This window comes from Mustela nivalis (assembly GCF_964662115.1).
Source record: "Mustela nivalis genome assembly, chromosome: 2".
In the NCBI taxonomy this organism is placed as follows: domain Eukaryota; kingdom Metazoa; phylum Chordata; class Mammalia; order Carnivora; family Mustelidae; genus Mustela; species Mustela nivalis.
Window position 1 is genome coordinate 95,243,170 of NC_139021.1, and position 24,726 is coordinate 95,267,895.

Consider the following 24,726-nt stretch of genomic DNA (forward strand, 5'->3'; position numbering starts at 1 on the left):
GCACTAAGGAAGCAGGAACCTAGAGACACCAAGTACGTCCACGTTTGCTAGTGGTAGGCGTGTATGGTGCATAGACCGCCTACGAGAATTCATGCACCTTGCACATTTTTAAGTGGACATCTGAAAATTTTAATCATAAACTTTTCATCACAGTATATGTATATTTTATTAACTCGGTGTTGAAAATATTAAACATTTAAAAAATGAGATAGAGGGCACCTGGGTGGCTCAGTCACTAAGCAGCTGCTTTTGGCTCAGGTCATGATCCCAGGGGCCTGGGATGAGGGCCCACATTCCTGCTCAGCAGGAAGCCTGCTTCTCCCTCCCTGGCTCCCCTTACTTGTGTTCTCTCTCTCTCTCTCTCTCTCTCTCTCTCTCTGTGTGTGTGTGTGTGTGTGTGTGTGTGTGTGTCTTTCTGCCAAATAAACAAATAAATCTTTAAAAAGAAAATGAGATAGGAAAGGATTGACTTCATTGGAATAATATTTGCCTGCTATAAGTTGATTTTTTTTTTAAAGCAGAAGAGTCTCGTTTTGTTATTTTATTTCCCAAACCACACTGGAATGGAATGAAACCATTAAAATCCTTTCTTGTGCTTTTTCCTATTATGCCCCTAAAAATATATAGTTTAATTTAAATATGAAGGAATGAGTTCACTAACCCAAACTGATTGTTTTTCTGATGTCAGAGCACTTCCAACATCTGCCCAAATCCCCTTTCCGATGTTAAGCTTCACCCTTAATCAGGAGAGGAAGCCCTAAAGGCAGAGCCCCAGGACTGCCCACAGAAGGGCATTATTTGAAACAAAACTGGTATTTCAACTTTGGTGTCAGCCCAAGTCCTACACTCTAATAAGATCTGAGTGGAGTGTCTTGATCTTCCAGTAAGGAGAGGAGTATCCTGATATCAGACCCAAGAATGGGCATATCACCTATCCTACAGAGTACACATGGAGTTTGGATCTGGAAATGAACTCTCTTAAAATGATCTGCACATAAGGATTCTTTATAGAGATTTTTCAACTACCCTTGGGGTGGTACCCTACACCCACAGGTGTAGACAAATATTTTACAAGCTATGCTGGGAATGAGGTGGGGAGAGAAATATGGAGGTTGTTATAGGAAGATAGAAGGTTAAAGGAAGTCTTTGTTTTGGGTTTTTTCCTTTTGTTTTTAAGAAAAAGGTCATTTGTCTTCTGGCTGGAAGGATCCATTGGAACGAAAACTTGATATTGACCCAGGGAGTGGAATCCTGGAGAGGGCTGGAGGGAACAAATCCCAGGCAAAAGGAAGAACAAACCCCAGCTGGGGATGTGTGCTTTTCTCAATAAACCTGCTCTGTCTTCAACTCTTTCTGTGTTTCTTGTACATTTCTCCAATTACCATGTAAATTCCATGATGCCAGGGACTTTTCTGTGTCGTTCGCCACAGATTTACACACACTCAGGGCAGTGTGTAGCACACAGTAGGTACTGACTAAATATTTGTTGAGTAAATGTCTAAAAACAAATTAAAAATGGATACAAATGTAGGTATAGATTTGATTGGGTGGTGGTAAGATAAGGGAAATCCTGCACAAGGGGCTTTTATTTTCTTGAAGTGTGACACTAGTTATGAAGTTTTGGAACACAGGTGAGGTTCGGTGGGGTGAGGTCCGGAGCCGATGACCAAGAAAGGATTCTTGAGACATCTTAGGTGCAAATGGTGGTTTTATTAAAAAACGGGGACAGGACCCACGGGCAGAAAGAGCTGCTCAGACAGAGGCGTGGTTGACTGAGAGCTGAGGAAGGTGAGGACAAAGGGGGTGTCCAGAAGGACTGTCATATGCTAAAGAAGAATTTCAGGATAAGGGAGACCTGGTTATTGTCAAGTCAAGGCTGTTTTTGCCTCTAATGAGGGAAAGCATGAAGACAGTTGGGAGTTTCCTGGAGATATGTTACATTCCTCCTATCACACATCCTTGTCAGTGGGCTTTGGGCTTAGAAGAAATTCAGTTTTATTACACTTCCCTCCCCCTCAGTCTCCCTCAATTTTATGGAGGGGAGGGTGATGTTAGGGCTTCTGGAAACTGAGGTATGGGTCTCTGGAAGTCAGGCTATTGATGAGAAAGCTTCTTCCTTCCTTGTAAGTCACTAGGACATTTGTAGATGGAGACTCCTGTCCTGAAGGACTGGGATCTCTATTAGTTAAGCATCGTTTTTCCTTTAGGGCAGCCGGGAGTGCATGAGGAATGTCACACATATGGCATGGGGGAAGGGTGTAGGGCGCCAGCTTCTGCTTTGTCCTCAGCTTGCCTTCTGCTCCAACATCCCTAGGACAGGAGCTGGGAGTGAGAGGACATAGTTCAGAAGAGGTGGGGGTAGGGGTTGTTGAGGCAAGTCTTGAAGGTGTGAAATGGTCATCCATTAGAGGAAAAGCAAACCCACTGGAGAGACAAGGGAGTTTGAAGCCATGGTTGAGTACCCACTGGAGAATTGTGCTCAGTGTTTTAAAGTACAGCAGGTTGGCTCAGCTGTATGATTGCTTCCTGGTTTCTGGCGCATGCCGCTGGCATTGGTGGAATCATTTCCAAAGAAACAAAACAAAGGAGGATAAGCCGTTCTTTCAGAAACGATGATGAATCAAGTTTTGAACATGCTGGGTTTTGAGGCACAGGTGGGACATCAGTGAAATAGCATGAGTAGGTAGTCAGTTACACAGGCCTGGTGAGTAGGAAAGAAACAGATGATCGTGTATCAGTGGGAGAGATGTTGGCTAGGGAATGGGAGCTGAAACCAAGGGCACAGTTGATATCACTACAAGAGAGGGTAGCTTGGAAGAGAAAGGTTAACTGAACCCCCGGGGAAACCCTGATGGGAATGTCACATGCATTTCTCAGGCATGCCAATGTTGACACAGTTTACTGTAACTCCTGAGGGCCAGAAGCCCCATCTTCGAGCTTCATTCATTCTCTGCCTCTGGCATAGCGTGGGCCACACTGAAAGTAATTCTAAAATTCGTTTGTCATGGTTTGCTAGTGTATCATTTTCTCGAAAAGATTAAATAAGGACCATTTTACAAATATGGGATGAATGCCTGAAGGGATTTTGTTTAATTCATTCATTAGCTCGGGAACCACTAAGATGTTACCACCACTTCAAGCAAGAATCTCAAGGCAGACACATATACAATCAGTAATACTTAAACGAATTTGCTTTGATAGATGCAAATAGATATGCAAATATAATGCAAATGGATGCAAAACTGCCTCCTACCAAAGGAAAGGGGGTCAACTGTACTTCCAGTGGACAAAATTCATTTACATATAGCTAGACAAGATCATCTGCATCCACATCAATTATGTACAATCTATAGAGTTGCAAAATAGCTCAAAGACAAGAAAGGCACAGAATATCCCATAGAATTGGTCAGCCCAGAAGGATACATGAGACAACACCTGTTTTCCCTTAGAAGACACTATAATCTTAGGTTCATTTCAATGCCTTTCATGATTTTGCCTATGCTTTAAAAAAAAAAAAAAAACTTACCCTTATCATTCTTATTAGTTTGAAAAAAACTAATAAAATACTAGTCTGTTATAAAATACACATGGAAGAATGTTCTGGCACTATCATACCCAATTTGGGGTACTAACTGATTAGGAAGATGAGGCAGAATTTGGGAGCCCCTAGAGTCTGTTTCTGGTTGGAATGGGAAATATTTAAGAATCAAACTAAATGATCTCAAAGCCACTTTGGAATGAACCAAGGTATAAGGAAAATACAGAAGATGTTGAAATGGCCCTGTTGGTTCATTGTGAGCTTTCTTCACAATGAGGAATGGAGGTCAAATGGACACCTCTACCATGATGCTTGTCCTCCATGTCCCACCCGCCCCATACCTGCTATCCTGGCACTAAAGGGCCACCAGACTTCAGGCTCAGTCTGCAGTTCCAAATGGAAACCCTCTGTTCCCACAGTAGTGGACAGGATGACTCTGGTTGCTGGTGGAAGCATCAGCTGCTTTAGTCCAACAGTTCAAGAGAGGATCAGAAGAGCATAAGGACGATATTGGAAAAAATGCTGGTACGAATTTCCAGAACACAATATTTCTCTTTGCAATTTTTGAGTGTTCTGTAGCCAGCCTGCCAAAAAAATGTGAAAACTATAAATAGAGAGGAGTGGGAAGGAGAAATGAGGACCTGTCACAGTGCCAGTGAAAATAGGGAACTGAGAAATTTCCAGAGATTTAGAGTCAAAGGGGGTTAATATTTACTTAGAAAAGAAGTTGTGGGCACAAGCTCTAGGATGAAATGAAGGCAAGAGAGGCAAGTTAGGGAATAGAGAGAGAGAAAGACTTGAAGATAAAAAAAAAGTCAACTTAAAGTCTAGTTCCTCATTAAGGAAAGTACAGATCAGAGAAGAGGGGAGAGACTGGGATATAGTTGACCGCCGATTGTGTCTGGCTCTGATTAGAAGCTTTGTATCCACTTTTTAATTTCATCTTCCAGCCTGTTTCCTGGATTCCAGCTCCTATTTCCTATGAAATAGGTACCATCACCAAAGATGAGAGTCAAACATGTAACAGTAGGCAAATCTTTAACAGCGTGGACAACTAACTAACCAAAAGCTGGCCCAAGGACCCCTGCAGAGAAACGTGTTATGCTTCCAGTGCCTGGATCCCGAGGCCATGGTAGGGATCTTGGGAAGGGTTCAGGGTAGGGAGACACACAGCAGGCTCTGGCCAGAGGCTAACCACCAAATTTTGTGCTGAATGTCAGCTCCCAGGTGAAACTGAGGGCAATGTCCTTTGGGAAGGTTTCCGCTGACTCTCTGCCTTTCCTTTGTCCTCCCCAGGGTGTTCCATTAGCATCTGGGGTCTTGCCTGTTGCTCCTGGCTTTGGTGGGCCAGGCCACTACCACAGCCAGGGGCTCCAAGTGGCAGCGCACTGTATGGGGTCTTGACTCTTCCCTCCTGACTCTCGGAAGGAGAACAGGCAGCAGGGATTTTCATTCTTTGTTGGCACCTACTCTCTTCAGCAACCCCAAGATAAGTACCCCAGGCTGCACAAGCTCAGGTTCATGTCTTTACCAAAGGCCGGCAATCATTTCAGAAAGGAATGACAATGAAGGTAAAAAACAGTTCAACTACTCGCTCATCTGGACTTCTAGGGCAGGTGGGGTTCCCAGACAACTTTGTTCCGGTGGTCTGGCACCCTTGCCCCCCGCCTCAGTGCCTTGGTGATGAGTGTGGGCCTTGCTGTTTGCGCTGCCTGAATTCGCCCTTGTCGCTTATTGGCACTGTGGCCCTAAAAGTCTGAGAGGCTAAAAGTCATGCCTCTCAGAGCCAATCGGAATAGCTTATTAGACCTATTGATTCTGGCATAGTGGGCCTGAGCGGAAATCTCTCTTCTTCATCCCTCCTCTTCTCAGTCTTCCCCTCCTCCACCTCTTCCTCCTCCTTCTTTGATGTGTAAACCAAGGTATTTGGGGAGCAGGGAATGATGTGATGTTTGGGATTTACTTTAAAATATATTCCAGACCTCCCCCTCCCAAAAAAACAAAAATACAGGCACTGCGAGGGTAGTAGGAGGAGGAGGGCCAATGAAACGGTTGGGGAAGCAGAGTGATAAGTACTCGGAAGGGCCGGGATCCTTCCGCTTATACACTTTGGTGTATGTTTGAGAATTTTCATAATAAGAGTAAACAAACAAAGACCAAATAACGAGGCTTTCACTCCCTATATCCAAATGACCACAACAGGGCATAGAATGCACTTTCATAGTTGCTCCCCTGGCAATTTATTCTGATTCTCCAAATAAGATTCCAGCTCTCATCCTACCTGTCATAGTCTCTGGATATTGACTGGGAACGTTTTCCTCAACAAGGCCTTGCCAGGCCCACTGCTAGGGAATGTATTGTTTCAGATTCTGTACTCAAAGTGACCAGTTTCCCGTTTGGAGTGACTCGAATGCAAGACTCACTGTATACCATTGTCTTGCTGTGTCCCATCCCTTTCTAAGGACTGTTCGTGCTATCTCTGGGAGATCACAGCATTGGGAGGGGCATCCCAGGCCTGGGCTATTACAGCAAAGCTGCAGCCTGAAGGGCGCGCGTGAGATCTGTGGTTTGAGCTCTCAGAGTCTCACGGAGAAAAAAAAGAGAAATGAATCATCATTTGACCATGGCATTCCCACTAAAGGGGAGGACAGTGGGAGAAAGAGCAAGGGAAGAGGAAAGAAAAATCTCAAAATAAATGTGGGGTGGATGGCAGGAGGAGGAGGGGGTCTCGGAAATTGGGGGCAGGTGTGGCGATCGAACCAATGCTAGCCACAAACACACGATTCCGCCCATTCTAGAGCGGACTGGACATAAACATGCTTGCACATCTACCTGTGTTTTGTCCCGGTAGCGAGGTGATCCTTTAAGAGCTCTGAGAACCCAAACTTGTGGCCGCCCCACAGCTGAGCCAAAGTGGAGCAGGGAGCTGCCCAGACGACCCGGGGCTGCCAGCTGACCACCTTCCTCCCTACAGATCGCTGGAGCCAAGCTCGGCGGGGGAGAAGCCACGCTCGCGGGTGGGCGCCGGGGCTGAGGGCGGAAGCCGGGTTCCCACAGAGGCCTCCGCGCCCAGGCGGCTGCAGCGGCGGTGCACGGGGACCGGAGGCCTGACACGGGGACGCGACCTCCACTCTGGACGACCGGCCGCAGAAGTAAGGGGCCAGCATCCCGCCACGGCTATGCTTCCCGCGGAACAATCTCGGGAGAAGGTCCTGGAAGAGGCTCGCAGGCCGTTTCTCTGAGGGAAACGGTGAGGTTGGGAGGGAGCGCCCCTGACCCTCCCCGCCCTCCCCTCTCCCGCTCACCTGGCATCACCAGCGGCGTACGCGATGTTGTAGTTCCGCCCTCCGCCGCACGGGGGCAGCATCACCTGCTGGCTCGACGGTAGCGGCCCGCGCGCCTCTCTTGGCGGAGGCAGGCGGAGGCGGGCCCGCAGCGTCCTCGTTCATTGGCCCCGGCGCGGGCGCTGCCATGTTGGCGGAAGCGGTGCCTTCTGTGCGGTGGAAACTCGGTGGCTGCACCCGCAGGGTCGGGGAGCGCAGCCTCCTACCTTTCCTCCTCGCTCGAGTGTCGGCGCTGAGAGGCGGCGCCGGCGGGATGGAGAGAAGTAGGATGAACCTGCCTAAGGGGCCGGACACGCTCTGCTTCGACAAGGACGAGTTCATGAAGGTGCGCGCCTGGGCTCTGCTCCCCGGAGCCGGGCCGTGGGTGGCCTGCCCTCCTTGGCCCTCCGGGGCCTCTCCTCGGGCTTCTCCTGCGGGCTTCCTGGGCCGTCTCCGCCCCGGACGGGTCCTCGGCGGGGACCTCGCTGCACTTCGCAGTGAGTCTCTTGGCCTCGGGTTGGGTAGGTGCAGCCTGGAGAAAGCACTCCTGTGAAATCGTGCACATTGAATGAAAAGGCCTGAAAGTTCAGGGCAAGTGGTTTTGAGCTAAACGTAAAAGCGCCGGACCCATAGGACCCGCCTCTGGTACCGTGCGGCACAGTCAGACCGCCGCTCCCCCGGCCTGACAGAAGCCTCCCAGTGCCTTGTGCCTAGAAGCTCAGCGACTGTGCGTTGAACACATCTCTGAACGCACATACTTACCAGGAATTGGGTCAAAAAGGCACTTAACCTAACGTTTTTGCCTGACTTTTGTCTAAAGCTCCCGGAATGAGAAATCTGAAAGACTGCACTGTCCTTACTGGTTCTGGTCCAGTACTACAAAGCATACCAAGCTCCTTTTCTAAAGTTGCCCTACTTCTCTTGGTGAGGTCAGCCTGAAGCTGGCAGCAGATAACTGTAGGACATAAACTTACAGAATAGAAATTTAAACTGAAAAGACTTTACTGACAGGAAAGGTTCATCAGACATAGCCTTGAAAATGTCCCAAGGTTTGAATCAGAGCCAGGAGGAGCTTTATCTGTTTTCTGTATCCCTCTGGGTCTGTACTTAAACTATCAAAACGTATATGTTTAATTTCTAAGGGTTGGGATTTAGTAGCTGATTTCAGTGTTAAAAAGTTTTGGCTCTGTAGGTACCTAAAATTCTGAAAAGAGTTTGAATATTTTACTTTTTTATGGCTTCAAGTCATAATATGTTTTCTTCTTTTTTGGGTTAACCAGCTAGTTCCTTTTTGATACTTGCATTCAGATCACATCTCCCAAACTCTGGCTTTAAAAGTGCTTATGTCTGGATCCTCTGCGGTGTGTATCATTTTTAATATGTAGGGATGTCTAGACGAAGGTATATTGTACTCTTGTTCTTGTATGGTGATGTTAAGCCACTGTAAAGAAGGTGTAAATTGAATGGAGTGTCTGAAGGAGAGCACAGAGTGAATTCTCTGATCCAGAAACCTTTTGTTAACGAAGGACACGTGATGAGGAGAGAGGTCATTGGAAGAAGAAAAGGCACACACACAGAGACTTAAAGAATCTCAAAGCACTGAAGTCTCTTTAGCTTGTCTGTCTTTGGACTTCGTCAGGCTTTCATTGGGCCTAACACTAGCATTTTCTCACACTTGCTAGCCCTGCCATCTTTCTCACTCTGAGCTGACAGAATGCCTTTGGTCAAAGCAGCTTCAGAAAATAGAAATCTCAAAATAGCAGTTCTAAAGTAGGACTTAGAGTTAGGGAGAGAGCAAACTGGGAAAGTAGCTAGAATGCCAGCAATTCCATATTCTTTCAAGGCTCTGACATTTCTGAATATAATGTACAATTTGTAGTGTTAATGAATGTGACCCCTTCATACATAGAAGGAAAATACATGGAACAGCTGTTCTGTGTAAAGTGGTATTGATCTACTATGTGGGAGCTGGAGATAAAGGTTATTTGCAATTTGTGTTTCCGTCAGAGAGATGTTTTGTAAGTTACAGTTCCGAGGCAGAAATGAGTGGAGAGCTTGCTTTCGGGGTTGTATTTCTACATAGGTGTCTTGTTTGGCACATTTTGGAATGAGACTGGGATGGTAGAAAGGGAGATGGGGTGGAGCTGCGGGTTGCACCTTGGACACTGCATACATTGAGGGGTCCACGTTGATGCAGTCTTCATGGTAGAGATGCAGTCAGGTTACAGCAGGAAGTTGCATGGTCATATCTGTTGAGTTCGAGCTGACTGGTGGCAGGAGACTACTTAAAAAGTCATGTTTATGAGATCTAATGAGAAATAGAAGGGGAAAGGTATGCAAAAGAGGTAGGTGATCAAAGTGCAGGAATGGCAGATGGGGAAGGGTCACCTGGGGCAGAGGCACGGGCAACATCATACTTTGTCAGCTTAGAAATACGAAAATCCTTTGGGTTGACAGCCAACTAATAGATGAGCAGGACATAAGGTATTGGTAGTAGGGGGAGAAAGTGGCATAACAGATAAATTAGACCATTTACATGGGTGTGCTATTGACATCACACGTAGCCTTCCTCTTCCATCTCAACATATGATTTCATCTCCAGTCGTACAGAAAAATTAGCAGCCATCCCACGGGACCTCCTCCATCCTGCTGATCACGATCCCATTCTTATACTTGCCCCCTTCTCCTCCTCGCCTGGTACGGGGAGGGGCTCTCCTTCCTCTTCAGGTTCAGTCTCCACTCTGGCTCGGAGTCCATGCCCTCCCGCCCTTCCAGGAGCCTGCGGGGATCCTCTCCCCTGCACTCCTTCCCATCACGCTCTCCTGTTTGATACTCTCCTACTTGACTGCCCCACCTCTAGGTATTGCCCTGTCACTGTCGCGCATCGCAGCTGGTGCTCAGGGGTTGACTTGACTTTCTCACCTTCCACCCTTCAGGCCCTGTCGTTCCACTAAAGAGTTCTTACCAAAACTGTAAGTCAGCGCACCTGACCTTTCTCTGTCTCCTTACTCGATGTTGCAGTAGACCAAATGCTCTGCATTGCTTCCTGTCTTTCTTCTACCTCTCTGATGTGTCTCCTGTGCAAAGTCATGCTCCTGGTAGCCACTGAATGCTGATTATGGGCTCAGCCCCGTATTCCCTCCTTTCCCTAGATAACCTTTCATGCAGCTTCATGACCACCAATCGGCAGGTAAGGCAGATTCCTATCTCTGGCCCACACGCCTCCTGAGTATCGGACTTTCTGACCTTTCTTCTCTGTGGCCCCTCAGACTCATCAGGTTCAAGATGGAATTCATGAGCACCTCCTCCACTGAAAACCACCTTTCTTATTCTATTGCCTCTCTCAGTAAACACTTCATCCATTTAGCTGGGAGTCGGGAAACCAGAAGTCAACTCCTACTCCGTCATCTTTCCAAAATCTAGTCTGTCACACCAACTCCTGTGGATTTCACTTCCTAAACCTCTTAAGTCCATATACTTCTCTCCATCTCTTCTCGTACCTTTGCAGTGCGCCCTTGCCATCACACCGTAGAAGCTTCTCACTCAGTTTTTTGCACCTTCCTTGTCTTTTTCTGGCCCCTGGTCTACACTGCAGGCAGGCCACTCTTGTCAGAATGCGTATGTGATCTTGTATGTACCAGGTAACTAGTCAGTCCACCAGCTCTTGAAAAACCATTTTCCCACACACTCGAACTTATTTCAAAGAGAATCAGTCCCCCGTGGGGTAGTTTTCCTTGGTAGACAGTTTATTTCTGTGCTGAGCCAGTCTGCCTCCTTCGAACTTCTCTGTGTCAGTTCCTCTCTGGAACCTGTGGCTTTGTTGGCACCCCGGGTAGGCACATGATGACCTTTTCCATGAGAAGTGAAGGCAGGAGCCCTCTGGATGGTGAATGTGTGTACCGTCATGTTCCATAGGTAAAAGAACCGTGTGTGTGTGGTGGGGGGTAAGTCCTTGAGGCTCCTCCCTGTTCTAAATGGGTGAACTGGGAATTTTGAGACAGGAAGCAGGTTCTGTGTGTCCTTGTTTGCAGGGAGCATGCATTCTGATGGACAAAATGGAAAAGGGGAAGAACGAGCAGCTGCTCAGATCTGTTTGTGCTGTGCTGGCTGATTAGCTGTGACCTGCAGATGTGGGTCCCATCCTCGGCTCTGCTCTCTGCCTGCTTATGTCTGACTTGGGGCAAATCACTCGCCTCTGGCCTTCTGTTTGCTTGTTAGTGTAATGAGGTGGTGCTTATCTATGTGATCTTTGCCAGCTCCTCTGAAAAGACTCTAGTCCACCCTGGCTTTCAGGTAAGGAAACTGAGGCCTGAGGTGTGATGACTTCCTTTAAAGCCACACAGCTATTTGGGGCTAATCACAGGCCAGATCTCCTGACCCCCACGCATCAGTCCTTGGAAATCCTACTGTAATATGTTCCTTTCCAGAGGCCACAGGTGGGAACTGAGGGAAGTGGGACAATCAGAACATTAAGAATAGCGCAGAAGATGGCACAATGTCCGCACGCCTTGGCACCTGCATTTCACCAATAGGGCCACCTCTTACCTTAGAAGAAGTTCCCACAGGGCTGGTGATCTGGACGCCTGGCCTGGAGCTTAGCTAAGGTAAACGGGACTAGAGGGAAGTGATGGCTGTTTGAGGTGGACTTTGTTGACGGCGGCTGGAGATAGCAGCTGACAGAGGAGGAAGAGGGAAGAGTGACAGACGGCAGATAGCCACAGGCCCGCAGGTCAGCCACTGTTGCCCAGGGTCCCCCATCCCCAGGAGCTGTCTTCATGTCACAGGAGCTGAGTGCTTACCCCGTGGGTTCTTAGTTTGATGTCACGTCTTGATGACAAGATTCCATTCTCTTCCGCATCAATTTGAGACAGACATAGTAATAAAAATCTAATTAGCCAAATATGGAATGTAAGCCTGGAACTCATAGAGAAATTTTCTTATGTGAACTACTTTTCCTGATGATAGAGGAGATGTGACGATGTAACATCAGATAAAGTTGATCTGATTGGCACTTGGTAAGAAGGGTTCCTGGCAAAAAAAAAGTGTTTTGTTGTTGTTGTCCTCCCTTTTGATCTTTCCTTTCCTTTTTTCCTTTTGTGAGCGGTCATCTGATTTATAAAAAGATGCAACAAAATGTAAAATGATACAAGATAATCAGTTTCAAAACATAAAAAAGTGAGTGTCTTTAGCCATAGCTCAGAACAGAGGAACTGGGTAAGGAGAATTGCTTGTATGAACTGGCAACAGGAAAAGTTGGTAAAGGAGAGCTGAGGAACTCTATTAAGACATAGGAGTGAGGGGCTCCATCATCATCTGGCATTCGCTCAGTGTCGTCTATATGGTTAGAGATGTCCATGATGGAAACTCCAGCAATCTTCTGGGTCTGGGTCAGCTGATGCCACAGTGTAACACTCTGAATTACTTCCGTACTGAGCAGTCATCTGCGTAGTTTGTCTTGTGTGTACGTGGTAATCGTTTGAATCTTGGCTCTTTGGCAATCCTTAGAGCCACTTGATACTTTCACCCAGGTTTCTCAGTTTCAGCCATTACACAGTCAGTTGTACAACCGGCACACTTGGCACACAGTCTGTCCATCATTGACTGTACCCAGTCAAGTTTGGCTTAAATAAAAAAGTTGATAAAGTCAGTACCAACCATGATGTAGTAAGGCGGCCCAGCTGTGTGTTCATACAGGAAAAAGCAGGAGGGATGTTGGGGCACTTCTCTTTTCTGGAGTGCACAGGATATTTCTTTTCTTTCTTTTTAGGTTTTAATCTGTCCTTCTCTCGGAGAAGGATCTCGGAGCTAAGCATTCGCTTCATGGTCACATACTTTCTTGCTTTCTCTTGCTTCCCCATGTTCACACCATGCCCATTTCTCTTTGCTTTTGATTTTCTAATTCACTCTTTGTAGTATCATAAAACTTATTTAAATAAAATGTTGGCCTACTAAGTTATTGATTATTAGTAAGTTCTTTGTTCAAAATTTGAGACCAAGAAGTATTATGTAAATATATCTTTTTGTTATTTAACTAGTCTTACAACATTTAGCATCAAATTTCTTGAAACATTTAAACAAATTAATCACAAACTGGGGCTTGGGCTTTTTCTTTTTTTTTTTTTTAAAGTAATCTCTATACCCAACATGGGACTTGAACTCACAACCCTGAGATCAAGACCTGCACGTTCCAGTGACTGCACGCTCCAGCCAGGTGCCCTTAGGGCTTTTTAAGTTCCTCAGGTGAGAGGGTGCCTTAGTGGCTCAGAGGGTTAAGCTTCTGCCTTCAGCTCAGGTCATGGTCTCAGGGTCCTGGGATCGAGCCCTGCATGGGACACTCTGCTCAGCATGGAGCATGATTCCCTCCCTCTCTGCCTACTTGTGATCTCTCTCTGTGTGTCAAATAAATAAATAAAATCTTAAAAAAAAAAAAAAAAGTTCCTTAAGTGATTCTAATGTGTGACCAGTGATGAGAACTCTAGCACTAGATAATTCCTTTAAATAGCTCAAGAAATTAAGTTCGAGAAGCGAACTAAAGGCCTACATAGATTATGATTGGTGCTAAATTGAGGGGTAAAAAGAGATAAAGAGAAGAAACCAGCTGGAACAGAGTGTAATTAGGTACTTAAATATTTGTTAGATGGATGAATACATTTATGGAATGTAGGCTTGTTGTTTTTTTGTGTGTGTGTCTTCATAAATATGTCAAACAGGTATATAAATTCAACAAAGGAGTTTGATATAAAATTGATTAAAATGTTGAACAGAAATTCCTTAGAATTTCGGTGTTACTATTTCATGATGCTTTTAAGACGATCTCTCTGTAGATGGTGGGAAGATCTTGTTAGCATATGTTTTTAATTTCTCAAGCTTGAATAATTTAGTCACCGAACAAAGATTTAGAATGAGTTTTGGGAGACACAAGTCCTAGCTGGGTCAGAGATTTGAGAGCGGGGGCTGGAGGGAAGAGCTCCAAGGACATTTTTGTACACATGCTGAACACTCTTGTGCGGGAACACTCTTCCCACACTTGCAACTCATTGTTCTATATTTCCTGGTTCATCCAAGTTAAAGTACATCCCATTTGTCACTCAAACCTTTACGGTCTCCTGTTTTCTTTTTAGCTGTAATCACTATTCATTAATCACTATTTGATCACTCTTTATTAATATCATGTTTGTTTGTTTACATGTTTATTTTCTCATTTTTGCATTAGAATATATGTTCCTTAAAAGCAGAGACCTTGTGTTTTCATGACTGTGTCCCCAGGTCTTAGAGAAGAGCCAGAGTTGCATGATAAATATTTAAGGAATATTTATGGGATGTACAGGGGCATTTATTCGTCTCTGTTGTCCATTGTTTTCAAGAATGGTTGGAAACACACACATACGTGAGCTCACACAAACTTTCTCTGTCTTTCAACCCCTATGTAGTGTGCAGATTAGTGCTTAACTATTTTGTTTTTTTGTCTCGATGAAATGGGACGTGTTTCAGGGCAGAAATCATAAATTTCATGTGCCCTCTTAGTACTTCTCATCATTACAAAGTGATAGTTCCGGGGGATTCTGCTTCTCGTGGAGATAGTACATAGTGATTTTATGTGTCCGGGAAGGAGTGTTTTACTGCTTGGCAGCTTAGAGAACTTCAGTCTTTCCAAATTACATGTAATTTTCATAGCATTAAAGCTACTAATTTTAGATTTTTGGTAAGTTTTAAATGATTAATTCCCAGGTTACTTTGAATTAGTCTTTGTTTGCCATCCCTGATTGCAGCTAGTTAGTAAAGTAGCTAAACTTTTAAACTCTACTTGGTTTTAATTTTGAGTGATGTCACTGCTTCTCTAATGGTTAATGGTTCTTAATTGCCTGCAACTTGTCTGGTTTGTTCATTTCTTTTCCTGTGTTCCAGCACCTCTTGTGATCTCCCAACCTCTGACCTTTTGGGGCATTTGTACTTTACCTGGGTTCAGATAGGAAATACCCCTGAGTACAAAGAGAAGCTATTTTTCTTCTAATTTCACTATCTTCTATTATTAATGCCTTGCTTTGTTGTGGTACATGTGTTACAACTGATGAACCAGCATTGATACAGTATTTTTTTTTAAAGATTTTATTTATTTTTTGACAGAGAGAAATTACAAGTACACTGAGAGGCAGGCAGAGAGAGAGAGAAGGAAGCAGGCTCCCTGCTGAGCAGAGAGCCCGATGTGGGACTCGATCCCAGGACCCTGAGATCATGACCTGAGCCGAAGGCAGCGGCTTAACCCACTGAGCCACCCAGGCGCCCCAGCATTGATACAGTATTAACTAAAGTCCATGGTTTACATTAGGGTTCACTCCTCTTTCTATAGTTCTGTGGGTTTTGACAAATGTATAATGTTATTTACTTAGTGTTGGTATCTTACAGCCTAGTTTCATTGCCTTGAAACCCCTGTACCTCATCTATTTGTTTCTTCTCCTCTGTCTGCACACTCCTCCCTCACCCCTGCAGCCTGGGATGTTTTTACTGTCTAGAGTTTTCCTTTTCAGAGGCACCTGGCTGGCTCAGTCATTAGGACATCTGACTCTTGATGTCGGGGTTGTCAGTTCCAGCCACCGCATTGGGTATAGAGATGACATAAAAAATAACTAAAAAATTAAAATGTTGGTTAATGTTTACCTTTTCCAGAATGCCATAGAGTTGGAATCATACAGTATTTAGCCTTTCACACTGGTCTTTCACTTAGCAATACTCATTCAAGGTTCTTCCAAGTCTTGTGGCTTAATAATTCATCTTTTTAATTGCCGAATAATCCATTGTGTGGGTGTGGCACAGTGTACCTGTTCACCTACTGAAGGAGATTTGGATTGCTTCCAAGTTTTGGCAGTTCAGAGAATAAAGCTGCTGTAAACATCCATGTGCAGGTTTTTGTGTGGACACTGGTTTTAAGCTCTTGAGTAAATATGAAGGAGCACAGTTACTGATCTTATGGGGAGAGTGTGTTTAGTTCTGTGAGAAACTGCCAAGCTGTCTCACACAATGTCTCCCATTTTGCATTCTGACCAAACAGTGAGAGTTCGGTTGTCCCACATCCTTGCTAGCATTTGGTATTACTAGTGCTTTGGATTTTTTATATTCTATGTGATATGTAATAGTACCTTGTTTAAATTTGCATTTTTTTAATGACATACAAAGTTGAGCATCTTTTCAGATCCTTTTTTTTTTTTTAAGATTCTATTTATTTATTAACAGCAAAAGCACACGGAGAGGTAGCAGCAGAGGCAGCGGGATAGGGAAGAGCAGGCTCCTCGCTGAGCAGGGGGCCCAGTGTGGGGTTCAGCCCCAGGACCTGAGCCAAAGGCAGATGCTTAACTGACTGGGCTTCCCAGCCACCGCTCTTTTCACATTTTTAAATTAGGTTTGATTTCTTATTGCTACTAAGACATCTTTATATTTTATTTTTGGTTTTAAGTCCTTTACCATAGATGTGTTTTGCAGATATTTTCTCTACTCTGTGACTGGTCTTTTCATTCTCTTACCAGTGTCTTTTACAGAGAAGTTTAATTTTAACAAAGTCCCTCTCATCAATTTTTTCTTTTGTAGATCATGCTTTTGGTTTTATATCTGGAAAGTCATTGCCAAATCCAAGGATCCCTACATTTTTTCTTATGTCATCTTTAAGAAGTTTTGCATTTTACATTTAGGTTTTGTGAAAGGTGTGAAAAGTTTGTTTTTATTCTTTTCATTTGTTTGTTTTTTCTTACCGGTTTCCCATTGTTCAGTTCCATTTGTTGAAGACTGTCCTTGCCATTGAGTTGCCTTTGCCTGTGTGTGTGAATGTTTTTCTGGGCTCTCCACTCTGTTCCAAGCACCTGTCTCTTTTGCCAAGCACCTAATAGTAAGTCTTGAGATTGGGTGGTGGCAATCCTCAATTTCCTTTTTTCCCCCTCTTTAATATTTTGTTGACTACTCTGGGACTCTTGGTTTTCCAGTTTTCCATCCAAGTTTGAGAGTCAACATGTTGGTATCCACAAAATAACTTACTGGCATTTTGATTGGGATTGCATGGAGTCTGTCGATCAGTTTGGGAATAACTGACCTCTTAACAGTATTGAGTGTTCTTACCCAAGATTATGGACTTTCTTTCTACTTCACATCTTACCTTGCTTGTTATCTTTCATCAGAATTTTATACTTTTTCTCACATAGATCTTGTGCATATTTCGTTAGATTTGCACCTACGTGTTAATTTTTTTTTGTCTGCTAATGTAAATGGTCTTGTGTTTTTAGCTTCAAATTCCACTTGTACATTGTTGGTATATATGAAAGCAATTGACTTTTTAAATTTTCTTTATTTAAATTCAATTTCGTTAACATATAGTGTACTTTTAGTTTCATGGTTAGAATTTCATGATTCATTGGTTGCATACAACACCCAGAGCTCATCCCAACAAGTGCCCTCCTTAATACCCCTCACCCAGTTACCCAAACCTTCCCCTCTCCTCCAGCAACCCTCAGTTTGTTTCCTGTAGTTAAGAGTCTCTTGTGATTTGCCTCCCTGTCTGTTTCTATTTTTCCATCCCTTCCCCTGTATTCATCTGTTGTTTCTTAAGTTCCACATGTGCCTGAAACTATATGGTATTTGTCTTTCTTCCTCTAGTTCCATCCATGTCCTTGCAAATGGCAAGATTTTGTCTTTTTGATGGTTGAGTAATGTGTGTGTGTGTGTGTGTGTGTGTGTGTGTACATACCACATCTTCTTTATCCATTCATATGTTGATGGACATCTAGGCTCTTTCCATAGTTTGACTATAAACTTTGGGGTGCTTTTGCCCCTTCAAATCACTATGTTTGTGTACTTTGGATAAACATCTAATAGTGCAATTGCTAAGTCGTTGGGTTGTTACATTTTTAAGTTTTTGAGGAGCCTCCGTACTGTTTTCCAGAGTGGCTACACCAGCTTGCATTCCCACCAACAGTGCAGGAGGGTTCCCCTTTCTCCGCATCCTCACCAACATCTGTCGTTTCCTGACTTGTTAATTTTAGCCATTCTGACTGATGAAAGGTGGTATCTCATTGTGGTTTTGATTTGTATTTCCCTGGTGCTGAGTAATGTGGAGCCCTTTTTCATGTGTCTGTTGGCCATTTGGATGTCTTCTTTGGTCTGTTCATGTCTTCTGTCCATTTCTTGACTGGATTTTTTTGTTTTTTGGGATGTTGAGTTTGATAAATTCTTTATAAATTTTGAATACTGGCCCTTTGTCTGATACATCATTGGAAAGCAATTGACTTTTGTATTTTAACTGTGTATCATGCAGTCTTGCTATAATCACTTGACTAGTTTCAGGAGGGTGTGGGTGTGGGGTGTGAAATCTTTGTATTTTCTGTAGACAGTCATGTCATCTGTGAACAAAGTTTTATTCTTTCCCAGATTGTATACCTTTTATTTCCTTTTGTTATCTTATTTCATTAGTTTGGCCTTCCAGTACAGTGTTGAATAGTAGTAGTAAGAGGGACATCCTTGCCTTGATTCCTTGTCTTCTATTTTCTCAGTATTAATATCATGTTAGCTGTGGATTTTTGGAGACATTCTTTATCAAGTTGAGGAAGTCCTCCTATTCCTAGTTTCCTGAGGGTTAATAATGAAGAGGTGTGGATTTTGTTAAATGTTTTTTTCCTCCCTTCGTTGATATGATCATGTGATTTTTTTTCTGTTGATGTGATGGATCACATTGATTTTCTAACGTTGAACCAGACTTGCATACCTGGAATAAATCCTACATGATCTGGTGTATAATTTTTTAATATACTGTTTGCTTTTATTTGCTAATTTTTGTTGAAGATTTTTGTGTCTGTGTTCATGAGAGATACTAGTTTGTAGTTTCTTTTCTTGCAGTATCAGTTTTGGTGTCAGGGTAATGATGATCTCCTAGAATGATTTAGGACGTATTCCTTCTAGTTTTACTTTCTGGAAGAGATTTTACAGAATCACGTAGTATTTCTTCCATAAATGTTTGCTTGAATTTACAGTGATTGGGATTGTTAGCAGTAGCCCTCCCTTCTTTCATCTGATATTAGTAATTTATGTCTTCTACCTTTTTTTCTTTTTTTTTTTAAAGATTTTATTTATTTATTCGACAGACAGAGATCACAAGTAGGCAGAGAGGCAGGCAGAGAGAGAGGAAGGGAAGTAGGCTCCCTGCTGAGCAGAGAGCCCGATGTGGGGCTTGATCCCAGGACCCTGGGATCATGACCTGAGTGGAAGGCAGAGGCTTTAACCCACTGAGCCACCCAGGCGCCCCATTCTACCTTTTTTTCTTTGTTTGCCTGGCTAAGGGTTTATCTGTTTTATTGATGTTTTCAAAGAAACAGACTTGGGGTTTATTGATTTAAAAAAAAATTCCTGGTTTTAATTACATTGATTTCTGCTCTAATTTTTGTTTTTTTCTACTTCCTTTAGATTTTTTTTTTTAAGATTTTATTTGACACAGAGAGAGTCCGTGAGAGAGGGAATACAGGCCGGAGGAGTAGGAGAGGGAGAAGCAGCCTCCCTGAGCAGGAAGCCTGATGCAGGGCTCTGTCCCAGGACCCTGGGACCATGTCCTGAGACAAAGGCAGATGCTTAACCAACTGAACCACCCAGGCGCCCCTCCTTACTTTAGATATGATTTTGTTGTTGTTACCTAAAATGGAAGCTTAGATCATTGACTTTAATCCTTTTTTTCTAATATTGGCTTTCAATACTGTATTTTCCCTTTAAGCAGCATCCCACACATTTTGCTACATTATATTTTGTTGAGACTTGTCTCCTGTGTCATTTAATCTCCATGTATTTTGGACTTCTTCAGCTATCTTTCTGTTACTGATTTTTAATTCCATTGTGGTCTGAGAACATACTTGGTGTAATTTTTATTTTTAAAATTTTGTTGCGTTTTATGGCCCAGAATTACTCTGTCTTGATGGGTGTTCCATATGAGCTTAAGAAGAATGTGTGTCGCGCTATTACTGGGCAAAGTTGTCTGTGGTCATCTGTTGTACGGTAATTAATGGTGGTGTTGAGTGCGCCATGTCTGGACTGAATGGCCGCATCTGTCAGATCCTTGTTACCCTGCTGCTCGATTGGCCCATTACTGATGGAGAAGTGTTGAAGTCACCAGCTGTGATACTGGAGTTGTTTATTTCTCCCTGCATTCTGTTAGGTTGTGTCTCACCTGTTTTGATCAGGCACACATACGTTAAGGATAATTGTGTTTTCTTGGTCAGTTGATTTCTTTATCCTTATGTAATGCTGCTCTTTATGCCTGATAATTTTCCTTGCTATGAAATCTGCTTTGTCTGAAATTCATGTAGCTACTCCATTGTTCCTGTGATTAGTGTTACTTTGGATTTTTTTTTAATGTATCCTAGCATTTAACTTGTTGATATTTAAGTTGTTTCATTTTTCATCAAAATATAATTCACAAAGCATAATAGTTGCCATTTTAAAGTGTACTCTTCTCTGTGTATGTGGTACATACATCACTACTGTCTAATTCCAGAACACTTCCATCACCTGAAAAATAAACCTCTTAGTTCCAATTCTCCCCTCCCCTTATTCCCTGGCAATCATGAATCTACTTTCTGTTTTTATGGATTTGCATCTTCTGGAACATCTCATATCAGTGGAGTCATTTAACACGTGACCTTTTGTGTCTGGCTTCCTTTAACCTGAGAGTAGAATGTTTTCAGACTTCACTCCTGTTGTAGCATGTAACAGTTTATTCCTTTTTATGGTTGTGTAAGAGGCTCTTCCACATTTTATGTATCCATTCATCAGTTGATGGACGTTGGGTATATACTCTTCTGGCTGTTACAAGCAGAGCTGCTGTGCACATGCATGTACATGTTGTGGCAGGAACATCTGTTGTCAGTTCTGTCGGTGTCATACCCCTAGACTTAGAATCGCTGGGTAATTGTACATGTAACTTCTTGAGGAGCTACCGAGCTGTTTGCTGCCTTTGCCACACTATTTTACATTCTCACCAGCAATGCAGGAAGATTCCAGCTTCTCTGCCTTCTTGCCAGCACTTTTCTTCTTCTTTTTTTCTTTTTCTTTTTCTTATTTTACCATAGTTGTCCTAGTGGGTGTGACATGGCATCTCCTTGTGCTTTTGATTTGCATTTTCCCAATGACTAAGGATGTCGAACATCCTGATGTGTGCTCTTGACCGTCTGTGTATCATCTTTGGAGAAATGTCTATTCAAAAATCTTTGGCTTGTTTTTAAATTAGGTTATTTGTCTTTTTGTTGTTGAGTTGTAAGACTGTATTTGCATATTCTGCATATTCTGGTTATTAGGTCCTTGTCAGACAAATGATTTGCAGATACTCTCTCCCATTCTGTGGGTTGTCTTTTCACGTTCTCCGTAGTGTCCTTTGACACATGAAAGTTTTTATTTTGATCAAGTTCAGCTTATCTAATATTTTTTATTGCTTTGTGCATTATGTCTAAGAAAGCTTTGCCCGATCCAAAGTCATACAGATTTTCACCTGTTTTCTCTGAGAGTGTTATAGTTTTTACTCTTACATTTAAATCTTTGATCCATTTTGAGTTATATTTTTGTGTATGTGTGAAGTTGCTGTTCCAAATTCATTCTTTTTCACTTGTCCCAGTAGTAGGCACTCAAAAAGACTGTTTTTCCCCCACTAAATGGTCTTGGCATCCTTGTGAAAAATCAGTTGACCATAAATGTATGGGTTGTAAATACTTTCTTTTTAAATACTTGGGAAATCTACACTACAAAGTAAAACCATTTACTATAAAGTAAAACCATTTACTATAAAGTAAAACCATTTACTATAAAGTAAAACCATGCTTGGTAAGTGAAATGGGTCTCTATTATGGTACTCTGCATTTGGGTTTGCTTTTCACATCAAAAGCTGCTTAACCCAGTAATTACAGATGTTCCGAGTTATTTGTTACGGAACTTTTGTTTATCTGAGAACAAATGCATAAATGGTAAGTTGAGTACTAATATTACCTAATAACATTTGTTCATTGAGGCTAAGTTATATGATTTATTTATTTATTCATTTATTTAAGATTTTATTTGAAAGTGAGTGAGTGTGGGAACAGGAGGGAGGGACAGAGGGAGAAGCAGCAGGCTTCTTGCTCAGCAGAGAGCCTGATGTGGGACTCGAACCCAAGAGACTGGGATCATGACCTGAGCCACACAGGCACCCCAGTTATACAATTTAGAATGCTATCATGAAGTTCAGAACTTCAACAATGTGTAACTGAGGCAGAGAAAGTGATCGACCTAAAGGTACACAGCTGGTGAGTAGGATGATCAGGATTATGAACCGAGACCCCCTCCCGTGATGTACTACATAACTATGATGTAAGGTCTGAGATGGTCTCAGGAGAGAAAGGTCCAGGCTAATTTGGGCCTCAGTTTAAGAAGCAGGTGGCTTTCAGTAGATGACTGTGAAATTACGGTTTGGTATGAAGTCCTTCTCTCTGACACTATCAGGGTCAGTCTTTGGTTGATTAACTAAGAAAGTCAGTTTAAACAAGTACTCTTAGGGAATGGTACATGTAGTTTTTAGCATTTTATTTGGAAAAAATATATGTACATTTATTCTCCATTGAAGCAGTGTCAGGTCTTTTTTCTCTGGAAACTGGCCTGCTGATTAGATTTCTAAGTTGTCACGGCACTTGGGTCGCTCAATAGGTTAGGCATCTACCTTCGGTTCAGGTCATGACCTCGGGGTCCTGGGATGGAATCCTGCATTGGGCTCCCTGTTCAGCAGGAAATCTCCTTCTCCCATTGCCCCTTTCCCTGCTCATACTGTCTGTCTGTGTCTCAAATAAATAAAAAGAATATTTTTTAAAAAAGCTTTCTATGCTGTCTTTTTTGCATTCAGTTTCAGATTCTTTAACTGAATTGAGTGAGAATCCTGTGATCACCCCCTCCCTACCTGGTACCTCCCTCCCTACCATCTCACCCATACCTAACTTAGCAAAAATTTTCTTATTGATTTCTTTGTATCAAATCTTTCCAAAGTAGCTGTCTTAGTTTTCAAAAGAACAGTGATTTTTTTTTTTTTTGCAGTCATATTTTGTTGGTTTACATAGTGTTTAATGCAGCTGTATAATTACGAAGTAAGTGTAGGTGTCCTTAACTAGTTTGGGAATCATCACATTTGATTCTTGCTGACTAAACAGGTCAGTGAGTAGCAGAGTCACAGGGGAAGTAGATAGTAATTTATTGCCTCTAAGCATATAAACCTACCAGGGCATCACAGTATTGTAAAGGGTAAACACAGCATAGCTAATCCTGTGAGACCAATACTTGAAAATAGGTTATGAAAGATTTGGAACGTCTGTTCAATGGGACACTCAGCATCCACATAAAATATTAATAGAAATGTATGTGTTTTATGAAAAGACATTGAAGTTATATTTTTAGATGGGAAATTTTTTTTTATAGAATGGGTTTTTATTTATTTTTTTATTCTTTTTTTAAGATTTCATTTATTTATTTGACAGAGAGAGATCACAAGGAGGCAGAGAGAGGGGGGAAAGTAGGCTCCCCGCTGAGCCGAGAGCCCAATGTGGGGCTCGATCCCAGGACCCTGAGATATAACCTGAGCTGAAGGCAGAGGCTTAACCCTCTGAGCCACCCAGGTGCCCCTAGATGGGAAATAGTTTAGAAGAGCATGAGTATTTGTGTGTGTGTGTGTGTGTGTGTGTGTGTGTGTGTGTACACATATGTGTGTGTACACACATACATAGAGAAGGTCTGGGGTTTCCGTTCAAGATGGTGGCATAGGAGGATCTTGAACTCATCTCTTCTATAAAATACACACTGAATCTATAGCTCCATATGAAAAAATTTCCTGTGGGAAAAAACCCTACAACTAGCTGAGTGACTCGTACACATTAGGTGAGTAAGAAAAAAAACCTATGTTGAAGTAAGAATCAGTCTTGCCATAAACCCCACCCCTGGTACAGCGACCTGGGATTTGGGAGGGTACTCAACACCCCAGGCTTCTTCCTGAGGAGCAAAGGGTTTGAGCCCCACTTCTGGCACCCTAACTTTAAAGACCTACATCTAAGAGACAAGACCCCAAAACATCCAGCTTTGAAAGCCATCAGAGCTTGCACCCATGAGACCCACAAGGCTAGAGCAAACTGAGAAACAGTTCTTAAAGCAGTCGTGCGAGTAGACTCATCCACCCTGGAACTCAGCACAGAAGCAGCAGACTGAAATGCATTCAGATTTCTGTGAAAGAGGCTCATTTGCTTATCTTAGGGCCCTGAGGGGCAGGCATCTAATTTAACATGGATCTGGGGGCCTAGTAAGGTATTCCCCAAAGATGGAGCTGACAGGTGCCATCTTTGCGCTGTCCCTCTGCCTCGCTTCTGCTTTCTGGTATCTCCCGGAAAGGAGCTTGAATGCTCGTATGATGCCCCGAGGTTTGCAGTTGCTACCCAGGGTATACCTCTAGATCACCTGGCTCTAGCGGCCAGCAAGACTCACACTCACGGTAGTGAGTATCCCAGTATTTACAACAACCAAGACTTGGAAATAACTAAAGTGTCCACTGACGGGTGAATAGATAAAGAAAATGTGTGTGTATATGATGGAATATTACTCAACCATAAAAAGAAGGAAGTCTTGCCATTTGCAACAATATGGATGGACCTTGAGGATATTGTGCTGAGTGAAATAAGTCAGACAGAGAAAGAGAAAAACTGTATGATCTCCCTCACATGTGGAACCTAAAAAACAAAACAAAATGAAGTCACAGAGAACAGATTGGTAGTTGCCAGAGGCGATGGAGTTGTGGAGGAAATAGATGAAGGGGCCCAGTGGTATAAACTTCCAGTTAATAAGATGGCCCTG

General features: G+C 43.1%; 1 protein-coding gene, 1 long non-coding RNA gene and 1 pseudogene across 3 annotated transcripts in view; 1 reads left to right on the top strand and 2 right to left on the bottom strand.

Moving 5' to 3' along the window:
- Positions 1–1,690: 1,690 nt before the first annotated feature.
- On the bottom strand, positions 1,691–6,949 carry LOC309857746. Its single transcript, XR_014307891.1, has 2 exons — positions 6,844–6,949; positions 1,691–2,701 (listed from the first exon to the last, which is right to left on the bottom strand). It is a non-coding gene; the product is annotated as an uncharacterized lncRNA (long non-coding RNA).
- The window catches only part of COG2 (component of oligomeric golgi complex 2), a 53,190-nt gene continuing 35,410 nt past the window's right edge, over positions 6,947–24,726 (top strand). Inside the window, exon 1 of the mRNA XM_082718900.1 lies at positions 6,947–7,207. Coding sequence (XP_082575026.1) covers positions 7,010–7,207 — 198 coding nt within the window. The 5' untranslated portion in view covers positions 6,947–7,009. The remainder of the gene's footprint in view (positions 7,208–24,726) is intronic.
- On the bottom strand, positions 11,997–12,719 carry LOC309857734 (rRNA-processing protein FCF1 homolog pseudogene; annotated as a pseudogene). Its single transcript has one exon. The product of its transcript is annotated as an rRNA-processing protein FCF1 homolog pseudogene (transcript).